Source organism: Felis catus, chromosome A3 (genome assembly GCF_018350175.1).
Source record: "Felis catus isolate Fca126 chromosome A3, F.catus_Fca126_mat1.0, whole genome shotgun sequence".
In the NCBI taxonomy this organism is placed as follows: Eukaryota; Metazoa; Chordata; class Mammalia; order Carnivora; family Felidae; genus Felis; species Felis catus.
In genome coordinates, this window is record NC_058370.1 from 46,240,005 (window position 1) to 46,262,770 (window position 22,766).

A 22,766-nucleotide genomic window follows, 5' to 3' on the forward strand; every position below is an offset into this window, starting at 1 on the left:
ATTAGCAAATGGTGCTGAGAAAACTGGACAGCAACCTGCAGAAAAATGAAACTAGATCACTTTCTTACACCATACACAAAAATAAATTCAAAATGGATGAAAGACCTAAATGGAGGAAACCATCAAAATCCTAAGGAGAAAACAGGCGGCAAACTCTTTGACCTCGGCTGCACCAACTTCTTACTTGACATATCTCCGAAGGCAAGGGAAATAAAAGCAAAAATGAATTATTGGGACTTCATTGAGGAAAAAACTTCTGCACAACAAAGGAAGCAATCAACAAAACTAAAAGGCAACTGATGGAATGAGAGAAGATATTTGCAAATGACATATCGCATAAAGGGTTAGTATCCAAAATCTATAAGGAACTTACCAAACTCAACACCTGAAAAACAATCCAGTGAGGAAATGGGCAGAAGACATGAACAGATACCTTTCCAAAGAAGACATCCAGATGGCCAACAGACACATGAAAAGATGCTCAACATCCCTCATCATCAGAGAAATACAAATCAAAACCACACTGAGATATCACCTCACACCAATCAGAGTGGCTAAAATTAACAACTCAGGAAACAACAGATGCTGGGGAGGTTATGGAGAAACAGGAACCCTCTTGCACTGTTGGTGGGAATGCAAACTGGTGCAGCCACTCCGGAAAACAGTATGAAGGTTCCTCAAAAAATTAAAAATAGAACTACCCTACAACCCAGCAATAGTACTATTAGGAATTTATCCAAAGTATACAGGAGTGCTAATTCATAGGGGCACATTTACCCCAATGTTTATAGCAGCACTTTCAACAATCGCACTTAGCTATTGCACAATAGCACTTTAGCAAAATAGCACTTTCAACAATTATGGAAAGAGCCTAAATGTCCGTCAACTGATGAATGGATAAAGAAAATGTGGTTTATATATACAATGGAATACTACTTGGCCATGAGAAAGAATGAAATCCTGCCATTTGCAGCAATGTGGATGGAACTGGAGGGTATTATGCTAAGTGAAATAAGTCAGTCAGAGAAAGACAGATATCATATGTTTTTACTCATTTGTGGAACTTGAGAAACTTAACAGAAGACCATGGGGGAAGGGAAGGGGAAAAAGTAGTTACAAACAGAGAGGGAGGGAGGCAAACCACAAGAGACTCTTAAATACAGAGAACAAACTGAAGGTTGATGTGGGGCGGGGGGCAGTGGGAGAAAGGGGAAAATGGGTGATAGGCATTGAGGAGGGCACTTGTTGGGATGACCACTGGGTATTGTCTTTAAGCGATGAATTAGGAGAATCTACCCCCAAAACAGCACACTGTATACACTGTATGTTAGCCAACTTGACAATAAATTTTATATATATATATATATATATATATATATATATATATATATATATATATATAAAAGGATGTGTAGTATCTACCTGTTGTGGGGCTAGAGGGGCCCAGAGCTCTTGGTTTCACATGATACTGGAAGCAGAATAGGTCTCTATCTTTCTATTTATTTTTTAGTTGAACATACAAGAGTTTAATATTTTATACATAGTCAAATCATTAGCTCTTTTTTTTATGGGGGAGGGAGTATTTCCACTATTCTATTTTCTCTTATTAGTTTTCTCTTCAGCTACCTACTGATGTGTAGCAAACCACTCCAAAACTTAACGGCTTGAAATAATAATTTATTATTTCTCACAGTTCTGTGGGTTGACTGGGATTAGCTTGGCGGTGCTTGCTTGGGATCTTGCATTGATAACCCCATGGCTGAACATGGAGTCATCTGAATGCTCACCTGGGCTGGATGTCTAGGATGGCTTCTTAACTCTCTGTCTGGCACCTGAACTGAGATGGTCGGATTTAAAAAGGAAAAAAAAAAGCTGTTTTTCATTTGAAAGAAACACATAAAAAAAGCAAAATATAGGATAAGTGAAAGAAAAAGGAGAAATTATATACCTGACAAGTATCAAAAGAAAGCTAGTATAGCCATATTAATGTTATACAAATTAGATTTTATGACACAAAGCATTTCCCAAAATAAAGAATTATTTCATAAGGATGTAACACTATAATAATCTAAACAGTTTAAATCTGAATGCCCCTAATAACATAGCCTCAAAATATATAAAGGAAAAAATTAACAAAACTACAAAGAGGAATATATAAAATCACCCATTAGTGGGTAGTTTTAATAAGCTATTTTCAGTAATAGATCAAACAGGCCAAAAGAATAATGAAAAATATAAAGGATTTGAAAACAATTAGCAAGTTTTATCTGACATGTACAGAATACTGCTCCCTTCTGCTGCAGAAGACACATTAACAAACATCAATTGCATACTCAGCCACAGAGCAAGTTTCAACAAATATAAAATGATTGGTAAAATAGCAGACTTCATGGCTGTACTCAAGGAGTCCATCAGCTGCACTGGGCACAGTTGTTCTTTCTTGAAACATGTTTTTCTCTTGGCCTCTAGGACACAGTCCCTTGATTTCTTTTTCATTTCACTGGCAGTTTCTTTTCAGTCTCCTTTGAGATTTTTCCTCATCTTTTTGAACTCTACATATTGAAGTTCCCTGGAGGCTTAGTGCTCAGAACTCTTCTCTTCCTTTTTAGCACTAGTCCAAAGTAATGGCATCTCTATTTATGACTTTAAATAACATACACTGCAGACTTCCAAATTTAAGTCTCCAGCCCAAATTCTTCCCCTGGGTTTCAGACCGACAGATCTACCTGCCTACTCAACATCTCCATTTGGAAGTCTAATCAGCATATCACACTCAACAGTTCAAATCTGAGTTCTTGATTTCTCCCCAAACCTGCTTTTCAGACATTCTTCTTATCTCAGTAAATGACTACTTTGTTCTTCTAAGTGTTCAGGCTTAAATACTCGGCATCACCCAGAGCTTGTCTCTCTCTTTTATTACATAATAACAAATCCTGTCATCTTTGTTTTCTGCTTCTACTACTCTAGGTCACACCACCATTATCTCCCACCCAGACTAACAGTCTCCTACAGGTTGTTTCTGTTATTTATTGCTGGGTAACAAACAATCCCAAAATTAATGGCTTAAGGCAACACCATTTTATTATTTATCATGATTCTGTGAGTTTAACAGGTGGTTCTACAGTTTTGTTTGTTTGTTTGTTTGTTTGTTTGGGGTTCTACAGCTTAATGTGGTGTCAGCTGGGGTGTGGGATGGCTAGAAGGATTATTATGACCTTACTGTCATGGCTGGCAGTTTGTGATGACTTCCCAGTTAGGAGCTCAGCTGGAGTTATTAGCCAGGGGTCTGGTTAGGCTGCCACACAGCATGACTTCTATGAGGGAGTAGCACTGAAAGGGAAATGCACAGTCCTTAAATTACAGTCTTGGAAGTTACACAGAATAACTGCTGTGCATTCTTTTAGTCAATGCAGTCACAGGACGGGCCAGATTTAAATCAGGAGGAATAAAGTCCACCTCTGGATGAGCAGAGCAGCCAAGAATTTGTGGTCATTTTTAACCCCCCATAGCTCCTGTTTCCACTTTTACCACCCCATAATTCTCCACATAACTTCCAGACTTCCTTTGAAAACATAAGCCAGACCATGTCACTCCTATTCTAAAAACTCTCTAGTAGCTTCTCCTCTTGTCCAGACTAAAACTGCAATTCTTCACTGTGGTTATCAACCTTATCTCATCTGATCCTTGCCCCCTTTCCCAGATCCTATCTCCCACTCACTTCATTCAGGCCAAATTAGTCCCTGATGTTTCTCAAACTCCCTAGTCATTGTCCTGTTTGAGGGCCTTTGCATTGGCTATTCCCTTTGTCTACATCCCATGGATCTTTGCCAGTGTCATTCACTCCCTTACTACCTGCAGGTGTCTAATCAAAACTCATTTCATCCTGAGCGTCTTCCTTCTCTAGAATAAGCAAAACTAATCTATGACAGTAAAAGTTAGAGGGAGGTGCCTCTGGGTAGAGGGGGAATTGCCTGGAGGGGCACAAGAGAACATTCTATATTTCATTTTGGATGGTGACTCTCCCATGAATGTTTCTGTTATCTATTGCTGTGTAGCAAATCGACCCCACATTCAGTTATGCAAAACAACTATTTATTATCTCTGAGAATTTCTGTGGGACAGGAATTTGGACAGAACACAACAGGAACAATATATTCTGTGATATCTGGGACCTCAGCTAGAAAACTTGAAGGCTGGGAGCTGGAAAGGCCCATTCACTTATATATTTGGTGGTTGATGTTGATGTTGACTGGGACCTCAGCTGGGGCTGTGGGCCTGAATACCTACACTGGCCTCTCCATGTGACTGCTTGGCTTCCTTACAGCATGGCCGATGGGTTGAGAGAGAAAGAGAGGGAGAAAGAGCGTCAGATGGAAGCTGTATTGCCTTTTCTAACCTAACCTCAAAAGTCACACTATGTCCCTTCCACCACATTCTGTGCATTGGAATCAAGTTACTAAGGCCACTGTTTTAACACACCACAGGTCTGAACAATTGCCAAAACCCATTGACTGAACCTTTAAGAACTGTTCATCTTATGGTATTTCAATTATAGCCCGATTTAAAAAATGGAAAAATGACCTTCCTTGACCCTAAAAAAGAGGCCCCACCCCACCATTACCTCCCATCCCTTTGCCCTATTTCATAGTAAAACAAAAAGCACTTACCACAACTCAACATAGTATTACACATTGTTTTTTCACTTATTTGCTATCTCTCTCCCACCCCATCCCCCACCCCAAATAAAACTGTAAAATTTAGGAGACCAGGCATTTTGTGCCCAATATTCAGCACATACAACAGAGTCTGGCACACAGTAGCTGCTCAGCTCAAATTTCTCAAATGTTATTGACTGCATTGAATGACTCCAGGAAAGGAAGACCCACACAGCAGAAAATAAGTGGCACTAAGGCCATGTATATCAACATTTTAAATACAGATCACAATTGTCACAGGCTTTCAGACAATGAAGGAATGTATAATTCTGAGCCATTAGAGCCAGAAGGATCCTTAGAGGTGACTTGGTGTTGCTCTTCGTTTTACAGGTGAAGATGGTAGGATCCAAAGGAGGGGAGACCCTTGTTCAAGGTCACACAGCAGTAGGTTTAGGAACCAGGCTCCATGACTTGGGTAACAAGGTAAAGTTAAAACTCCAGGTATTTTATTCTTCTAGAGAAGGACAGCCCTCTCTTCAGTACAGCACCTTTTTGGAAATGAGCATTCCTAGCCTGGCAATGCTGGCTGGACACAAACAAATGAGATTTTAGAAATAAGACTATGAGTTGGATGATACGAATTGGATGATACAATTCAGGCTCATGTGTTGGGCAAAATCTCTGTGTACTACACAGAAGGGCAATGCATTCCTTTTGGAGTTTTTAGGTCATTTGATTTGCCTTGGGTGGTGGGATAAGCTGTGTGAAAAAGTTTACTGGTCTTTGGTATCATAAAATCCTCTCCTTTCCCACCCTCCTCCCCCACCCCCTCCATCAGCTAAAGAACTCTCTGTAAATGCTAGAGATTTGAGCCAATTCTCAGGAAAGTGATTCCATGATAGAAAGATAGAAACATGTTTACTGCTATTCACTCACTGAAAAGCTTTTGGATCCCTACCTTTGTTGCATTTCTGAGAGTGCTAATTAATTTAAGGCATTCTTCTATTGTGCTATACTACATCTGGAGTATGAGCAGTACACATTGTGCAGCCATAAACCAAATAATGACTCATTTTTGCATAAAACAAGAGTCCAATTCTATCTTTTAGCTCTTATTCAAGTTTCTTGAATGATTCTATTTAAGCAACATCTGTTAGGACAAAGAAACACACTAGTTCAGGTGGAAGATTCATTTCGGGAAAGAATATGGGGATTCGCAGAACAGTGTGAATCAGGTTTTAAAAAAAGAGAGAAGAAATGAGAAATAGTGCTTGCACACTCTATACACTAAATTATTGATGTATTTTCTTGTTCAAATTGATATCATTGTGTTACAAGCAAAATCAGCCTTTGGAGATTTTTTAAGTGCACGATTCTGCTCCTTTCCAACCTTGTTCTCATTCTCACGATTAGCATTACCTTGAAGAAACCACAACCTGAGCCCAGGAGACATTATGGAGCCTAATCTTGCCCATGATGATATTTCTAATAGCAATAGACTTCATTCAAATTCAGCATCACCAAATGGATGATTTTAAGTTTATTTGCTTAAGCAGTGAATGAATAATGAGGCAGGGTGAACTACATTGCTCTTTTTCTTTTTTCTTCCTCTTTGTAATTGTCATGAATCATATATTCTAATTTTCCAGTTTGTGCTTCAGTTAAAGTCACATCTACCCACTTAGATACTTTAGGCTCTCTAAGAGCCATCTGCTATTTCCCCTTTCCTACTGCTGCAGTGACTCACACTCATCCTGCAGAGACACCATGTGTCTGTATGTCCCACAAAGCTTTGCTCATAAAAGATGCTCACTAAATGTTTGTGGACTGCATCTATGAAGAGAGAATGCCCTCTGTATTCCCTTCCCTTTCTTTTTTTTTTTTAATTTTTTTTAACATTTATTTATTTTTGAGACAGAGAGAGACAGAGCATGATCAGGGGAGGGGCAGAGAGAGAGGGAGACACAGAATGTGAAACAGGCTCCAGGCTCTGAGCAGTCAGCACAGAGCCCAATGCGGGGCTCGAACTCACGGACCGTGAGATCATGACCTGAGCTGAAGTTGGACGCTTAACAGACCGATCCACCCAGGCGCCCCTCGCTTCCCTTTCAAAAAAGGATTTCTCAAATCCTAGATACATGTTTGGCATGTTTAGAGACAAACATAATTTCAAACTTAATAATGTTTGTGAAATCAAAAACAGACACTCAGATCAATGGAACAGAATAAAGAACCCAGAAATGGACACACAAACATATGGCCAGCTAATCTTTGACAAAGCAGGAAAGAATATCCAATGGAATAAAGACAGTCTCTTTAGCAAGTGGTGCTGAGAAAACTGGACAGCGACATGCAGAAGAATGTACCCGGACTAGTTTCTTACACCATACACAAAAATAAACTCAAAATGGATGAAAGACCTAAATGTGAGACAGGAAGCCATCAAAATCCTCAAGGAGAAAGAAGGCAAAAACCTCTTTGACCTCAACCGCAGCAACTTCTTACCCAACACGTCTCCGGAGGCAAGGGAAACAAAAGCAAAAATGAACTATTGGGACCTCATCAAAATAAAAAGTTTCTGCATAGCAAGGAAACAATCAGCAAGACTAAAAGACAACCAATGGAATGGGAGAAGATACTTGCAAAAAGACATAGCAGATAAAGGGTTAGTATCCAAAATCTATAAAGAACTTATCAAACTCAACACCCAAAAAACAAATAATTCAGTGAAGAAATGGGCAAAAGACATGAATCTTCTCCAAAGAAGACACCCAGATGGCCAACCGACACATGAAAAAATGCTCAATGTCACTCATCATCACGGAAATACAAATCAAAACCACAAGGAGATACCACCTCACACCTGTCAGAATGGCTAAGATTAACAACTCAGGTAACAACAGATGTTGGCAAGGATTTGGAGAAAGAGGATCTCTTTTGCATTGCTGGTGGGAATGAAAACTGGTGCAGCCACTCTGGAAAACAGTATGAAGATTCCTCAAAAAATTAAAAAATAGAACTACCCTACGACCCAGCAATTGCACTAGTAGGTACTTACCCAAGGGATACAGGTATGCTGTTTTGAAGGGTCACATGCACCCCAATGTTTACAGCAGCACTATCAACAATAGCCAAAGTATGGAAAGAGCCCAAATGTCCACCAATAAATGAATGAAGAAGATGTGTATGCGTATATATATACACACACTACACACACACACACACACATATATATATACACACACATATATATGTATACGTATGTATATATATGTGTGTATATATATATGTATATCATATCATATGTGTATACACACACACACACACACACACATACACACACACACACACACACACCAATGGAGTACTACTCGGCAATCAAAAAGAATGAAACCTTGCCATTTGCAACCACATAGATAGAACTATAGGGTATTTTTTTTTTAATATGAAATTTATTGTCAAATTGGTTTCCATACAACACCCAGTGCTCAACCCAAAAGGTGTCCTCCTCAATACCCATCACCCACCCTCCTTTCCCTCCCACCCCCCATCAACCCTCAGATTGTTCTCAGTTTTTAAGAGTCTCTTATGCTTTAGCTCTTTCCCTCTCTAACCTCTTTTATTTTTCTTCCCCTCCCCCATGGACTTCTGTTAAGTTTCTCAGGATCCACATAAGAGTGAAAACATATGGTATCTGTCTTTCTCTGTATGACTTATTTCACTTAGCATGACACTCTCCAGTTCCATCCACATTGCTACAAAAGGCCATATTTCATTCTTTCTCATTGCCACGTAGTATTCCATTGTGTATATAAACCACAATTTCTTTACCCCTTCATCAGTTGATGGACATTTAGGCTCTTTCCATAATTTGGCTATTGTTGACAGTGCTGCTATAAACATTGGGGTACAAGTGCCCCTATGCATCAGCACTCCTGTATCCCTTGGGTAAATTCCTAGCAGTGCTATTGCTGGGTCATAGGGTAGGTCTATTTTTAATTTTTTGAGGAACCTCCACATTGTTTTCCAGAGCGGCTGCACAAGTTTGCATTCCCACCAACAGTGCAAGAGGGTTCCCGTTTCTCCACATCCTCTCCAGCATCTATAGTCTCCTGATTTGTTCATTTTAGCCACTCTGACTGGCATGAGGTGATATCTGAGTGTGGTTTTGATTTGTATTTCCCTGATGAGGAGCGACGTTGAGCATCTTTTCATGTGCCTGTTGGCCATCTGGATGTCTTCTTTTTTTTTTTTTATTTTTTTTAACGTTTATTTATTTTTCAGACAGAGAGAGACAGAGCATGAACAGGGGAGGAGCAGAGAGAGAGGGAGACACAGAATCCGAAACAGGCTCCAGGTTCTGAGCCGTCAGCACAGAGCCCGACGCAGGGCTCGAACTCACGGACCGTGAGATCGTGACCTGAGCTGAAGTCGGACGCCCAACTGACTGAGCCACCCAGGCGCCCCTGGATGTCTTCTTTAGAGAAGTGTCTATTCATGTTTTCTGCCCATTTCTTCACTGGATTATTTGTTTTTTCGGGTGTGGAGTTTGGTGAGCTCTTTATAGATTTTGGATACTAGCCCTTTGTCTGATATGTCATTCGCAAATATCTTTTCCCATTCCGTTGGTTGCCTTTTAGTCTTGTTGATTGTTTCCTTTGCTGTGCAGAAGCTTTATATCTTCATGAGGTCCCAATAGTTCATGTTTGCTTTTAATTCCCTTGCCTTTGGGGATGTGTCAAGTAAGAAATTGCTGCGGCTGAGGTCAGAGAAGTTTGTTCCTGCTTTCTCCTCTAGGGTTTTGATGGTTTCCTGTCTCACATTCAAGTCCTTTATCCATTTGAGTTTGTTTTTGTGAATGGTTTAAGAAAGTGGTCTAGTTTCATCCTTCTGCATGTTGCTGTCCAGTTCTCCCAGCACCATTTGTTAAAGAGACTGTCTTTTTTTCCATTGGATATTCTTTCCTGCTTTGTCAAAGATTAGTTGGCCATACTTTCGTGTGTCTGGTTCTGGGGTTTCTATTCTATTCCATTGGTCTTATGTGTCTGTTTTTGTGCCAATACCATGCTGTCTTGATGATTACAGCTTTGTAGTAGAGGCTAAAGTCTGGGATTGTGATACCTCTTGCTTTGGTCTTCTTCTTCAAAATTACTTTGGCTATTCAGGGCCTTTTGTGGTTCCATACGAATTTTAGGATTACTTGTTCTAGCTTCGAGAAGAATGCTGGTGCAATTTTGATTGGGATTGCATTGAATGTGTAGATAGCTTTGGGTAGTATTGACATTTTAACAATATTTATTCTTCCAATCCATGAGCATGGAATGTTTTCCCATTTCTTTATATCTTCTTCAATTTCTATAGTTTTCAGCATACAGATCTTTTACATCTTTGGTTAAGTTTATTCCTAGGTATTTTATGCTTCTTGGTGCAATTGTGAACGGGATCAGTTTCTTTATTTGTCTTTCTGTTGCTTCATTATTAGTGTATAAGAATGCACCTGATTTCTGCACATTGATTTTGTATCCTGCGACTTTGCTGAATTCATGTATCAGTTCTAGCAGACTTTTGGTGGAGTGGAACAATAGGGTATTATGCTATCCAAAATTGGTCAGAGAAAGGCAAATATCATATGATTTCATTATATGAGGACTTTAAGATACAAAACAGATGAACATAAAGGAAGGGAAGCAAAAATAATATAAAAACAGGGAAGGGGATAAAACATAAGAGACTCTTAAATATGGAGAACAAACAGAGGATTACTAGAGGGGTTGTGGGAGGGGGGATGGGCTAAACGGGTAAGGGGCATTAAGGAAACTACTCCTAGAATCATTGTTGCACTATATGCTAACTAACTTAGATGTAAATTAAAAAATATATAATAAAATGAAATAAAAACTTCAAAAAAATAATGTTTATGAAATCTGTCTTAGGGCTGTATTGAGTCACACATGTAAGTTGTTGCCTAATCCTGACCCTGTTGAGCCCTAACCCTGGGCATTTGGCTGCCAAGCATGTGACATTGGTCACATGGACAACAAGGTAAACAGAGGAGCTGGACTTGTACAAATCCACTTGCACTGTGACTTAGGTATGGCTCATCTCTGGATGAGCAAGTAGTACAGTGGTGCATGAGAGAGTGAAGTGAGCATATACCAGAGCAGTGGAAGACAAAGTGTGAAAATAAAATAAAATAAAATAAAATAAAATAAAATAAAATAAAATAAAATAAAATAAAGGGAGATTGTAGAGGGCCAAGGATGCTAGCCTAAGGAGTGTGAATTCTATTCTATGGAAATCAGAGAGCCTTCCAAGGTTTCCAGTGACAAAAATGCTCATGGAGGTCATTCCTATAATCATCAAACATAGTTAGGTAAAATGGTACAATTACTTTGAAAACAGTTTGGTAGTTTCTTACAAAGCTAAACATATACCTCCAGTACAACCCTTATCCCTAAGTATTTACTCCAAAGAAGTAAAAATGTACTTCCTCACAACAAAAAAACCTTGTACAGGAATGTCCATAGGAGCTTTATTTCAAGAAGCTGGAAACAAATCAAGTATCCATCAATTTGTGAATGGGTAAACAAACTATGGTACCATGTTCACAACAAGATACTACACAGCAGTAAAAACACGATGGGTTCACACAGCGTGGATGAATTCTAAAAACACATATACTGAGTAAAAGAATGCAGACAAAAGACTACAAATGGTATGATTTCATTTATAGGAAACTCTAGAAAAAAACGAATCTACAGGGATATAAAGCAGATCAACGGTTGCCTGAGACCAGGGGTGAGGAAGGAGTTGCCACAACACAGGAGCACAGGGAACTTTTGGGGCAATGGAATTGTTCTATATCTTGGTTGTAGTGGTGGTTACCCGAGTACATACATTTGTCAAAATTCATTGAACTGTACATGTAAAATGGATTCATTTTAATGTGTGTAAATGATATCTTAATAAAGTTGATTAGTGAAGAACAAAAGAACTGTTTGGGCACAGTTCTACACATGGCAAAGAGGAGACAGAAGAAACTTTCCTAAGGTACTTGTCATCTAGTATGAAGATGAGGTGAAGTCTTATGACATAAAGACCCTACACTGAAGAACAATAAATGGCAGTGTGGATTAAGTGACCAAAGCAGCATATGAACAGGAAATAGAGGAGGAGAGTGTGCATGCGAGTGTGTGTGTGTGTGTGTGTGTGTGTGTGTAAGGATCCCTATGGCCTGAAATTAATTAATAACATATCAGTTTTGCTGAAGATCTTGTTTATATTACTCTTCCATCAAGACCCACTTCCAATTTCACTTCCTCCGTAAATTCTAGCTGGAGTCCCTACCCACAGCAACCATTTCTTCTTTCTCTCCTCTGTACTCTTCTAGTAAGTTTAATTTGTCTGTAAATAACCATGGCCTTCTTTTTCTTTAACTGTTATTCAAATTGCTTATCACTGCTAACTTTAAATGTGTCATGCCTTATAATCTGTAAAAAGCTCCTTAAGAGAGCACTGTATCCTGAATCTCTAACGGTTCCTTAACTATAGCAGCTGGGCAGTTTTTGTAGGTGTTCTCGGTTCATTCTGATTTTCAGTTCCTAAAAGTGAACTGTGTTAACAACTGAGGGTAAGGAAGAGACATCTACGGCCCTGTTATGCTTGTACTTTGGGACTAAGGAGCGAGACACTGGGATTTGTGAACCCCTCAGTAATTCATCTCTACTTCTACTTTCATGGACAGACTATAATTTCTATCACAAAGCCAAGACCCTTTTCAGACAATGTTGTCTCTGAGGCAAATTGAAACTGGGTTGATATATTTACTCCATAATTTCATATACCATTGATGTGTTTTTCAATCGGGAATTTCAGCCAGGGTAGTCACATTTGTATGCGAAGCCTGCCAACCATGGCCAGAAACCAGGTCTCTGTTCAAGACACACCTTGACAAGTGGATTAGATGTTCTAGTGAAAGGCAGATAAATGTCACTCATGTCACTATAAATAAAAGTCTGGGCCTGCTTATCAGCTTGTAGGGTTGAGGTCTTACCTTCAACACTTCTGAGTGCTTTACACTTTATTATCCTCTAAACAAGGTCTTTTCTAGCCAGCTTCCCCCATTTATACACCCAGAGGGAATTATTACCGTTCAACTCTGAAATATGTGCCTTCTGTCAACTCCCTGTCTTTTGCTTTAGGAGACAATACAACCTGTGGCCTTAAACAGAAATCTGCCAGAATTTTCTCAGATGTCATATTAGGAAATAAAATGTAGTAGGACCCTTTCATAGTGCTGGATCTAGGACATCTTGTACCTGCTTTACAAGCGAATCATGTTCTAGCAGGCTTTGACTGTTTGGGGTTACATTTTAGAGCATGGGATTTGTCATCTAAATCCATGTAATAACAAGTATGGATTTAGACTCACGGTTTTGGTCAAATCCTATTCTTGGCAACCTGAGTACAAGCAGCCAAAGCTTGCTAAAACATCAGTAGCATCCTGTACACACTTACACTTATAGCATCTATTCACACTGTTTCCCAGGGATACAAAACCTTCAAAATGTCTTGCAAAAAAAAGGGGGGGGGGGTTCCCATGGTTAGAGAAATGTAGAAATGGGGCATACAAAAAGGCTCAAAGAGGGCCATAGAATTGCAGTCTACTCAGCTCAATTTAACCCAAAGCTCCCAAAATTATTTGACCACAGATCCTATTTCTCACATACTTTGGAGTACACTACTTATTGTTATAGCTCTTTGGTTAACTTAAGGCATGAGTATACACTGAGAAAGTTTAGAGTTAAATAATCTTTCTGAATAAATTTAGCAATGTGTATATTATGGCCTTAAAAATAAATCTTTTGGGGGGGTGCCTGGGTGGCTCAGTTGGTTGAGTGCCTGACTCTTGATTTCAGCTCAGGTCATGATTTCGCGGTTCATGGGTTCGAGCCCCACGTTGGTCTCTGTGCTTTGTCAATGTGGAGCCTGCTTGGAATTCTCTCTCCCTCTCTCTCTGCCCCTACCCCATTTGTTCTCTCTCTCTCTCTCTCTCTCTCTCTCTCTCTCTCTCTCTCTCTCAAAATAAATAATAAACTTTTAAAAATACATCTTTTGGTTATCTACATCCCTGTATTGCCCTCCTGTACCTTTATTTCTGAGCTCCAGTCTGAAGTTCAACAGAGATAGGATGTGTATCAACAAACATGTTTGTGTGTCAGTTTGCCAATGTCATGTTCATTTGTAGCTATTATTTGTACTTGGTGATAATGATTGCAGAGTGTTTTAGGTAGCAAGGGCACTTGAGACAACATCTGAATATACAAAAATCTTGGAAAATTGAAAAATAAGCTTTGCATTGTTTCTAAGAGCAGAAACATGTAGATTCCATTTCCATTTTATGTTCTAAGACAGAGATTTTCAAAGTTTTTGGTCTCAGGGCTCTTTTATACTCTTAAAAATTATGACCACTCCAAGGGGCTTTTGTGCATTATATCTATCAATATTTCCCATGTTACAAATCAAACTTGAGAAAGTTTTAAAATACTAATTTATTAATTCACTTAAAATAGCAGGAAACTCATGCACATTAACATATCTTATGAAAGTATCTATATTTCCCCAACAGAAGAAATTTGGTGAGAAGAATGACATTGTTTTACATTTTTTGAAATCCTTCAATGTCTGGCTTCATAGATGACAACTGGATTACTGTCACATCCACTTCTGATATTCAATTTGTTAAGATATCAGATCCCATAGCCTCTGAAAAATCCCATTATACTCTTGGAGAATGAAAGTGAAGAGGGTAAATCACACTTGAATATTATAAAAATAGTTTTGACCTCAAGTCCCCCTCAAAAGAGTCTCTGGGACCCTAGGGATCTCTGGACCACATTTTGAGAACTATTGCTCTAAGAATTCAATTCAATAAATGTATTTATTGAGAATCTGCTGGATTCCAGGGAACTTACAGTATCTCCTTCCACACCTCTTTATTTTCAATCAAATCTTACTGTTATTGCAAGACTCAGTGTATTCTTTCTCCCTATCATCTGACGACCCTGTTAGATGACTAGATCTCTGTCTTTTCTCAATGTCTGTAGCAATTATTATCTATGCAGCTCATTTGGACTTGCAGTCATACACCATGATATCAGACTTATTTATTGTTGGCTAAACTGTGACTTATTTTATTATTTTATATTTTGTGGCTGTCACTTATCCTTGCTACTGATGGTAGGCTCTTTGGGAGAAATAATTTATTTTGCTTATGGTACCCAACATACATAGCAAAGACTGTGGACCATAAATATATATTTACCAATTTTACTTGCAACTTTGCTGAGGAGTGTGGCAGAGACAAAGCCATGTGTTCCCCAATCCTCTTTCCTTTTCCTATCCTTGGGCATGCAAGACTATATTTCCTTATCTCCTCTGCAGTTGGGTTGGGACTATGTGACTGGGTTTTGGTCAAATGGACCAAAGTGGAAATGAATAAGCCACAACCAAGCCTGGACTTTAAAAACACCCAGGACTGGAGCACCCGAGTTGAGCATCCAACTTTAGCTCAAGTCATGATCTCATGGCACAGGGGCTAGAGCCCCACGTTGGGCTCTTGCTGACAGCTCAGAGCCTGGAGACTGCTTCAGATTCTGTGTTTCCCTCTCTCTCTACCCCTCCCCTACTCTCTCTCTCTCTCTCTCTCTCTCTCTCTCAAAAATAAAAACATTAAAAAAATTTTTAAGAAAAAAAATCACCCAGGACATCCCTCCTGCTCAGTCTTTCCTTTTGGTAACAATGGTCTGGTCATGTGTTGAGCTGGCAGAACTACAGGAAGAAAGCAGCTGAAGCCCTGAGTCACCTTATGGAGGATATCCCTGGGGAGTAGCCCAACCCCATTTACAGTAAGTTAATAAGATTTCAGGCATTATTTATTACCATAGCAAAACCCAGCTTACCCTGATAGATTAAACAGAATGTTCATAGGAATAATGAAATGGAAGATGAGATGCCATGTAGAAGTCAGGGAATGCTATGGAAGATGACAGTGGGGAGGAGCCAGTTTGCACTCACATTCTGGAAGACATTCATGGAGAAGAGGAGAGAGAAAAAGTGTAATCTGAATTGGCAGGAAGGTGGTGGGAAGACTAGCAGCATACACTCAATGAGGTGAGAATGTGTAGGAAATACAACCAAGAAAGAATGAAGACAGCCTCAATGCCAGGAAGTTAATGCTGGGTGGGGGATGGAAAAATGAAGCTCCATTAGGTGATTAAATTGTCCAAGATCTTTTAGGTGGATCACACTAACAAAATTGTGAGGCTTCCTCAATGCAAAAACCCAACAGATAACCATTCAATGGCTAACATTTGCTGGGTGCTTGGCATGTTTTGGGCCATGCTCTGAGTGTCGTATCATTGAATCTTCACAGAAACCCCATGAAGTATATAATCCTCATTTTATAGTTGGGAAAACTAAGGTGCAGAAAGGTTAGGTATCTTGACCAATATATTAGTCAGGGTTCTCCAGAGAAACATAATCAGAATCAAAAGTGTGTGTGTGTGTGTGTGTGTGTGTGTGAGAGAGAGAGAGAGAGAGAGAGAGAGAGAGAGACATAGAGACAGAGACAGACACACACACACACACACAGAGAGAGAGAGAGAGAGAGAGAGAGAGAGAGAGAGAGAGAGAGAGAGAGAGATTGAGAGAGCTTGGCAAGTCCAAAATCTGATGGGGAGTGGGGCTGGCAGGCTGGATTCTGAGGGAAGAGTTGCAGTTCATGTCTGAAGGCAGTCTGCTGGCAGAATTCTTTCTTGTGCAGAGGAAGTCTGTCTTTGTTCTATGAAGACTTTAACTCACACTCTGGAGAGTAATCTGCTTTACTCAAAGTCCACCTATTTGAATGTTAATCTCACTAAGACATAACATGGGGGTCTCCTGCATTCCAGGCACACCCTTTCCTACCTCCACCATGGAGTAGCAGCCCCATTTCCCCTGGTAGTTCCAGTCCATCACAGTAACTTCCTTTTTTGCCTGAGTTTAAAATGGCCTGGTGGCAGTTTTAACTTCTCGGTCAACAGAATCATTGCTGTGTCTCCTGTTGGAAGCATTGCTGCTTTGGAACTAAGACCTCTAGGTCAGCAGAGTGTAAGGTCACAAATATAGGAAGCAAAAATTTTGCTACTGGGTCACTATGGGTAATAGTGAGTAGTGCCAATCTTATCTCCACACCTCTATTCCTAGACTAGTGAGTCTTGGCTATGGGAGAAACAGCATCATATACTGAATGCTGATTGAGAGCATATACAGCCTCTTTGGAGAAACTTGTTCCAGTCCTGTAAGATATTGCCCCCCTGATATTGTAACAGAGTAGTTAAAAAGACATTCCAGGGGCACCTGGGTGGCTCAGTCAATTAAGCGTCCACCTTCAGCTAGGTCATGATCTCATGGTTCAAGAGTTCGAGTCCTGCATCAGGCTCTCTGCTGTTTGGTAGAGAGCCTGGTTCAAATCCTCTGTCCCCCTCTTTCTCTATCCCTTCCCCACTTGCACTCTTTCTCTCGTTCCCTCTCAAAAATAAATAAACATTTTTTAAAAAGTCATTCCACTGTTCTAGCAAGCCAGCTGCTTCAGGATGGTAGAGAACATGGAAAGGCCAGTGAATTTCATGGGCACAGACCATTGCTACACTTCACTGATATGAAATGAGTTCCTTGATCAGAAGCAATGCTGTTTGAAATACCATAATGATAGACAAGACATTCTGTAAGTTCACGGATGGTAGTTTTGGTAGGTGAATTGTGTGAAGGGAAGGCAAATTAATATCCAGTGCACGTCTGTTCCATTAGGAACAAAATGCTTCCCCTTCCATGATGGAAGTGGTCCAATATAATCAACCTCCCACCAGGTAGTGGGTGATGCCTCCTGGGAATGGTGACATACTGGGAACTCAGTGCTGGTCTGTGTTGCTGGCAAATTGGGCACTCAGCATCGCTGTAGCCAGGTCAGCTTTGGAGAGTGGAAGTCCATGTTGCTGAGTCCATGCATAACTTTCATCTCTGCCTCTGCTGTCACTTTGTTCATGAGCCCATTGGGCAATGACAGGGGTGGCTCTGAAAGAGGCTGTTATCCACAGAATGGGGCATTTTATCCAACTGATTATTAAAATCCTCCTCTGCTGAGGTCACCCTTTCGTGTGCATTGACACGACACACAGATTTACCATTCCACAGAGATCTATTCACATACCTCTTCCCCAGACTTCCTTGTCACCAATCTTCCACTTCCTCCCAAGTCCTTGATCCCAGCAAAACCATTGGCCACAGTCCATTAATCAGTATATAATTGCATATCTGCCATTTCTCCTAACAAGAAAAATGAACAAGGGTGTACTGCTCAAAGTGTTTCCCACTGGGAAGATTTCCCTCTACCACTGTCCTTCAGGATGTCCCAGAAAGGGGCTATAGTATTGCAGTGGTGCCTGAATATTATGCAGAACCATTTGTAAACCAGGCTTGAGTTTTCTCTTCTTTTATATTAAACCAAGGCAGGTCCAGCATTTTTAACTTGCTCACAGTGTGCCATATTTTTGTCCATTTTTCAGCCAACCAAATTGTCAGACCCCTTTCTAACCCCCAGAGCTACTTTCAATGCAGAATCCCTGCTTAGTGTGCCCACATCAATAAATTTGCCCTGACCCAACTTTAGGTTTCTTCTAACATTATTTCACACACTTTGTATCCATTCCCACACATACTGTCTGGATTTCTGTCTGTATAAATTGGAAAATCTAAGTAGTTCTTTTGGAATGTAGTGAACCTCATGGGTCACACTTTGCACCTCACTTTTAGTGGCCTGCCGGGACGTGTGTCTAATTACAGGTTGCTATAGATAGAATGAATGCTTGTGCATTCTAAAGAGATCCCTTGCCTCTTCTGTTATGCGACATTACACTGAGAAGAGGACTGTCAATAAGGAAGCAGGTCCTCACCAGACACTGAACCTGCTACCTCCTTGATCTTGGACTTCCCAGCCTCTAGAGCTGTAAGAAATACATTTCTGGTGTTTATAAACCACTCAGTGTATGGTATTTTGTTACAGTAGTCCAAAGAGACTAAGACATTGCCTAGAAGCAAAGAGGGGTGGTGGGAGTGGGTCCTGAGGAGAATCAGTATCATCTTTCAAAGCAACAGCCTTGAAAGAGGGGAGGCCATTATAGTTTCCCCAAGCAATGCAGAGTTAATCTCCACAGGTGGGAATAGAAAGGCTGCTTCTATGGGCAAAGACGAATCAGAATGAATGGTCATAGGCTCCCAACTCCCATCAATTTTCTCACATGTCGGCATTCAAGTTTTCAGGACCTCATTCCTTTCCAGTCAGTGCCTTTATCTTAACAGTAGACACCTGGGAGGCTGGGACTGTCATCTGTGTTATAAGTCAGCCACTCCCATGATGAGGTTCGGAGTTTGGCTCTCAGCAATATCAGCTGTGCCATAGGTGATAAATGTCTCTTTCAGGGCAGACATAGACACTGTGAGGTCATTTATATGATGTTTGAGCTGGGAAATTGAATCCCTGATCTCATCTTTTTCTTCTTCCACTTTGCTCCGTGATGCCAGGAGCAACCAGCCAATCTTATTACATATTTGTTGGTTGACAAAAATGTTTTGTTCTTCTTAAAGTTGATTAGGTTGATGAGGGTATCCAATGATGATATTTTGCATCTCTCTATTGCCAGGTCACACTGTGGACTCTCAGTGCTCTCTTTACTAATGGAGACAGTCATTAGTGTGCTTAATTCTAATCAGATTGGACAGTCAATTCCAGAAGCCCCAAAACCAATTCAGAAAATTAATCTTGAAGATTCTAGTCCTCTAAAACCAGACTGGTACCAAAGTCTATATTAGTCAAGGTTCTCCAGAAAAACAGAATGATTATTTATTTATTTATTTGATATATATTTAAGGAATTGGCTCATGCAGTTAGGGAGACTGTCAAGTCCAAATCTGCAGTATGAGCTGGATAACCCAGGAGAACGAATGGTGCAGTTCCAGTCCAAAGACTGGCAGCATGGAGACCCAGCAAAGGGGAGGGTGCAGGTGAAGTCTGAAGGCAGTCTAGTGAAGACATCCCTCTTGCTCTGGGAAGCTGGTCTTTTTGTTCTATTCAGGCCTTCAGCTGACTGAGTGAGCCCTACTCACATTATGGAGGACAAGCTGTTTTACTCTACCAATTAAAATGTTAATTTCCTATGCAAACACCCTCACAAAAAAAAAAAAAGCCTAGAATAAAATTTGACCAAGTATCTGGGCATTCTTGGCCCAGTCAAACTGACACTGACACATAAAATTAACCATCACAACTATTATTTCAAACATATCACATTATTCAAAATGAATTTTATAAAGACAATGAGGGAAAGGAAGCACTTGGTAATCCAGAGAGCAATCACAGGCAACAGTTTCTCAAAGATTCTTTTTTTTTAAATTTTTTTAATGTTTTTTTATTTTTTAGAGAGGGAGAGAGAGAGAGACAGAGTTCAAGTGGGGGAGGTGCAGAGAAAGAGGGAGACACAGAATCTGAAGCAGGATCCAGGCTCTGAACCATCAGCACAGAGCCTGACGTGGGGCTTGCAACCGTGAACCACAAGATCATGACCTGAAGTCAGACACTTAACTACCTGACCCACCTAGGCGCCCCACAAAGACTCTTTTCTATAATTACAATGTTAATAGGGCTTTAAAATAAATTTATGAATGTTTAAAAATACTGGTTTCTATATATTTCATATTATCTTCATATTAATGTAATCCAGATGTCAGCCAGGGGCCTTTCTCTGCCCCCTTCAGGCTTAGGCAAAAAACCTAATGTTTCAAAACCTAATAGTTCCCAGCCTTTAGAAGTTTACAACCTGGTTAAATATTCCTTCTAATTTCCAATACTTATAAATTCTCCTCACCTCTTCTGCTTCTCGAAATCTGCTATGTTGCGTAGCTCTGTGGGTTTAGACAACAGTGACCCCAACATGAGACTCATCCTCTTTTTTGATTTCAAAACAAAACAAAACAAAAAACAAAAACAAAACAAAACAAAACAAAACTGACACCCATCCTGAGTTTAGTAGATTTTACTGGAAACACTAGGCTGAGAAAGGTATCTCACAACACAGCCTATATCTTCCTGCCACTTTCAGGTTCCCTCTCTTCTCTACCTTTCACTCTCCCCTTTTCTGCCCAAAATTTCAATTTTTGTACCTAATTTACGCAAAGCAATTTTAGCACCCAGTGAATTAGTTGTGTACTCCTCAAATGTTGTTACTGGGTTGTTTGTACTATTTCCTTGGCAAGGGATAGGAACTTAGCCCAAACCAGCTTAGGGCAAAAGAATTTATTGGTTCATGGAATTAAAGAAGAGGTTTAGCAACCGAACTGCAGGAAGACAGGAAGACGGATTTAGCTGTATTCAAAAGCCACCGGAAACAGGGACTTAAATCTGCTTCTTTGGTTGCAGACTGGCAATAAATCCCATTCTTATCTTTCAGCTTTCAACCATATGGGAGGGGTGCCTTACCTTCCTTATGGTTCGAAGTACAAAAATGCTCAGCAATGACTCCCAATGGCCCAACTTGCCTAGCTGTCCATACCCCCATATGATGTGTGAGTTCTAAGAACATAGCACCTCCCTAGGAAACCAAATACTTGAGGAGGAGGAGCTATTTCCAGGAGACATAAGAGATTTCACCATAGACATTAATACTCTGGAATAGTTCCAGCTGTTCTTAAGTAAAACATGGGATAACAATTTCTCTAATTTCCACACCAACGGTTTAAACAAAGTGGCATCAGATCACAGAGGAGGAGGGGGCAATGAATATTGCATGCCAGGTAGCAAGGAGAAACACTTTCAGTGGCCTCTTGAGGTGAGCCTTTAGGATTGAGTGTGATTTGTGGAGCCAAGAGGGGATTCCAGGGAGAAAGACTTCCAAGCTTGAGCAAATGGACATAAATACCTCCTCTTCCAGACCTCTCTTTTTATATGCTGGAAAAATGTATTTGAAGCCACCACAAAACAAAGGATAAAAGTATCCTATTAGAGCAAGGATAGAGGATTACATGATCTTTAGTTGGACTGAAACAAAAACTGTGTGAATAAACAGGTGACTAAATCCCCCTACAAATTGACTTTCTCATGTTACATAAAGATGATAATAGTACCTTAAGGCTCGAGTTACGATTAGATGAGATAATCCCTTAGCCAATGCTTTAACACAACGTAAACGCTCAAAAAAAACAAAAACAAACACCACTAGATATCAGCAATTGCACTCATAAATGTACCTGGAAAGTTGAATTAAATGCTGAACTCCGGTTAGATTCCATTTTTTAAGTATTTAGAGTGAACTTATGCAAACCAGCCATCATGACGGCAAAATAACAGGTATGTACAGTATCACAAAACCGAGAAAAAACAGGAAGCAGAAATAACGAGTGGGTTTACATGCTGTAGTTCTACTGTGACTTGAGATAGGTTTGAAAGAGGTGATCAAACCCGCAAAGAGCTCCCGTGGGATCTGCGGAGCGCCAGGACTCAGCTATCCCGGGAGCCGGGGATAGCTCAGCTGGAGCCGCGGCGAAGTCACCGCCTGGGCCCCTCCCACGACTCAGACGCGTCACAGCTCTGGGCCTGGCCCCACCGACCGCAAGGGCTCGGAGCCCGGCAGGGCCACCCCCTTCACTTTCCGGCCGGCGGCCGAACCCCACCCCCAACAACAGGCCAGTTTACGCACCAAACGGCGCAGCCGTGACGTCACTTCCTGTCGCCGGCGCGCACGTGGGAGGAAGTGCTAGTGCCCGCGGTTGCCGCTGCTGCTTGTGTCTCTGGTTACGTTCGTCCGCGGGTCGGGCGGCCGCCTCCGAGCTGGGCAGCTGCTATGGGAGTCCCGGCTTTCTTTCGCTGGCTCAGCCGCAAGTACCCGTCCATCATTGTCAACTGCGTGGAAGAAAAGGTGAGGAGGCTCCTGACGGCCACCCCACTAAAGCCTGGCGCTCCGGCACGTCTAGGCCGCGGCCCTTGGCGCCCGCCGCCTGCCCCTGGGGCACGGTGCTCGGTCC

At 40.7% G+C, this 22,766-nt stretch overlaps 1 protein-coding gene and 1 long non-coding RNA gene across 4 annotated transcripts in view; one reads left to right on the forward strand and one right to left on the reverse strand.

The window, feature by feature from the left end:
• Positions 1-22,558, reverse strand: part of LOC123384388 — a 50,681-nt gene extending 28,123 nt beyond the window's left edge. The window contains exon 1 of the long non-coding RNA XR_006595412.1: positions 22,442-22,558. This is a non-coding gene — a long non-coding RNA (uncharacterized LOC123384388). The remainder of the gene's footprint in view (positions 1-22,441) is intronic.
• XRN2 (5'-3' exoribonuclease 2) overlaps positions 22,476-22,766 on the forward strand; it is a 78,699-nt gene continuing 78,408 nt past the window's right edge. For 2 of the 3 annotated variants that reach the window (XM_045053935.1, XM_045053936.1), the window contains exon 1: positions 22,476-22,660. In XM_045053935.1, coding sequence (XP_044909870.1) covers positions 22,586-22,660 — 75 coding nt within the window. In that variant the 5' untranslated portion in view covers positions 22,476-22,585. The remainder of the gene's footprint in view (positions 22,661-22,766) is intronic. The other variant, XM_011280982.4, reaches the window with a different exon arrangement.